At 46.5% G+C, this 1,645-nt stretch overlaps 1 protein-coding gene across 1 annotated transcript; it reads left to right on the top strand.

Annotated features, from left to right (window-relative positions):
- Positions 1-608: 608 nt before the first annotated feature.
- On the top strand, positions 609-938 carry Pmar_PMAR012850 (hypothetical protein; the record flags this gene model as incomplete). The annotated part of the gene is made up of 2 exons (XM_002768442.1): positions 609-746; positions 840-938. 2 exons carry the CDS (start codon positions 609-611, stop codon positions 936-938), a joined length of 237 nt encoding a protein of 78 aa, XP_002768488.1.
- Between the last annotated feature and the right edge of the window lie 707 nt (positions 939-1,645).

Below are 1,645 nucleotides of genomic sequence, written 5' to 3'. Positions count from 1 at the left end.
TCCAGCGTGGCTTTTCGAACGCGTATCGTGTCGGATGTTGTTGTTGACTTGGGATCGAATAAGCGTCCCGATCGTATGTATTCGGGGTTTTGTTATATCGAGGGGCTGTGGTCCGCAGTTGGCGCAGCTTGGTTAGACGAGGCAGGTGTAGTTGCGAGATCCAGACTTGGAGTCTTGTCCAGATTCGGAAAAGACGATCACTCCATAACGACGATCATTATTTCCCAACATCATCATCTCGATCAAAATATGCCGACTAATCGAGCTCCGCCGCCCGAGCTTCGTCGTCACGAAGGCCTAGTTGTTATGGATTCGGACTGTGCTTGTTCTTGTTGTTGTTGATAATAGTAGATTGTTATTAGTATTGTGATGATATGGACCAACACAAGGATAATGACAACAACACATCATTATCATACTCATCATCATCTTGTCATAATATCAAGAAACAGTTAATGGAGGAAGAAGGTCGTAATCGTCGTATGCTTGTTGATGATGATGATGATGAAGATTATTCAACATCGTACTATAAGAACAGCAACAATAGAGTATTGGTATTAATATGTGTCATTATTATCAGACAATCATCATCATTATCATCTACTGGTATGTTATACAATCCTAACAAAGGATTTGTTAGGGTAAACAACAACAAGAACAACAAGAAGAAGAAGAAGAAGAAGAAGAAGAATCATGACCATCATGAGACTGCTACTGCTGATTATATATCAGAATTGGAAGATGAGGTGATAAGATAGCCACCTATGAGAGTGTTGGAGTTAATAGTCGCCCACCCGGGACTAATAGTCAGTAACTCATTCACCTGCTCTCTGTCTCAGGCTCTCACACCTCTGGCCGGCCTTGCTAGGTGCATCCTTGCTAGCATAACGAGCATGAGGTCAAGGAGTAACTTAAAGTCCTTGACTGCCAGTCAATGACTGGACTTATCCGGGGGGGGTCTCTCGGTGCTTCTCTATTATGCGGGAGGGGGTTGTTGATTCGGTTCGTACCTCCACACCCTTCTCAGTCCCCTCAGCTTTCTGCGGTGTCATCAAGGATTCCTGAGTTCGACCAGTGAAGTCTACCTTCACGACCAGGCCCCCTCCGGAAGAAAGGCTTCTACCAACGCCTCGCCTTGTAGTCGCTCATTAACCAGCCTGGTGCTTCGGGCTAGCCTGAATCGCCTCTTGGTTGATGTAGTGGCGAGGACCGTAGTTAACCACAAGGTAATCCAGGACCGGTCACCATGGACAAGGCCGTCATTGAAGATTGCCGAGAAGATATTGCGAGCATAGACTACTGGGTCCTCCCCCTCGTCGTCCTCGAAAGGAGGGTACATTGTAACTATGGCCCTCGCTCAAAGTGAGATGAAGTTTCGGGCCTCAGCATGCGGAATTTCGTCACGTTCGACGAATTTGCTCAGGATATGGTCTAGCCTATCATTGTCAAGGGGGTCGTACACGAAGTCGTACGAGGAGTAGCAGGAACCGAGAGCAGGAGAGTTCACCACTTCCCTATCTCTGGGGTGTCACTTGGCTAAAGGTCGAGTCTTTCCAGTGCTAAACTCAGAGTGTTGTTGTCTACCGAGTAACCCATAGGGAAGGATAGTGATACTGACTATAATAGAGCTACTACCAACATCATT

This window comes from Perkinsus marinus (genome assembly GCF_000006405.1).
Source record: "Perkinsus marinus ATCC 50983 genomic scaffold scf_1104296968184, whole genome shotgun sequence".
NCBI classification, from domain to species: domain Eukaryota; phylum Perkinsozoa; order Perkinsida; family Perkinsidae; genus Perkinsus; species Perkinsus marinus.
Note: the sequence above shows the minus strand (reverse complement) of the source record. Positions and strands in the feature narration are given on the sequence as shown.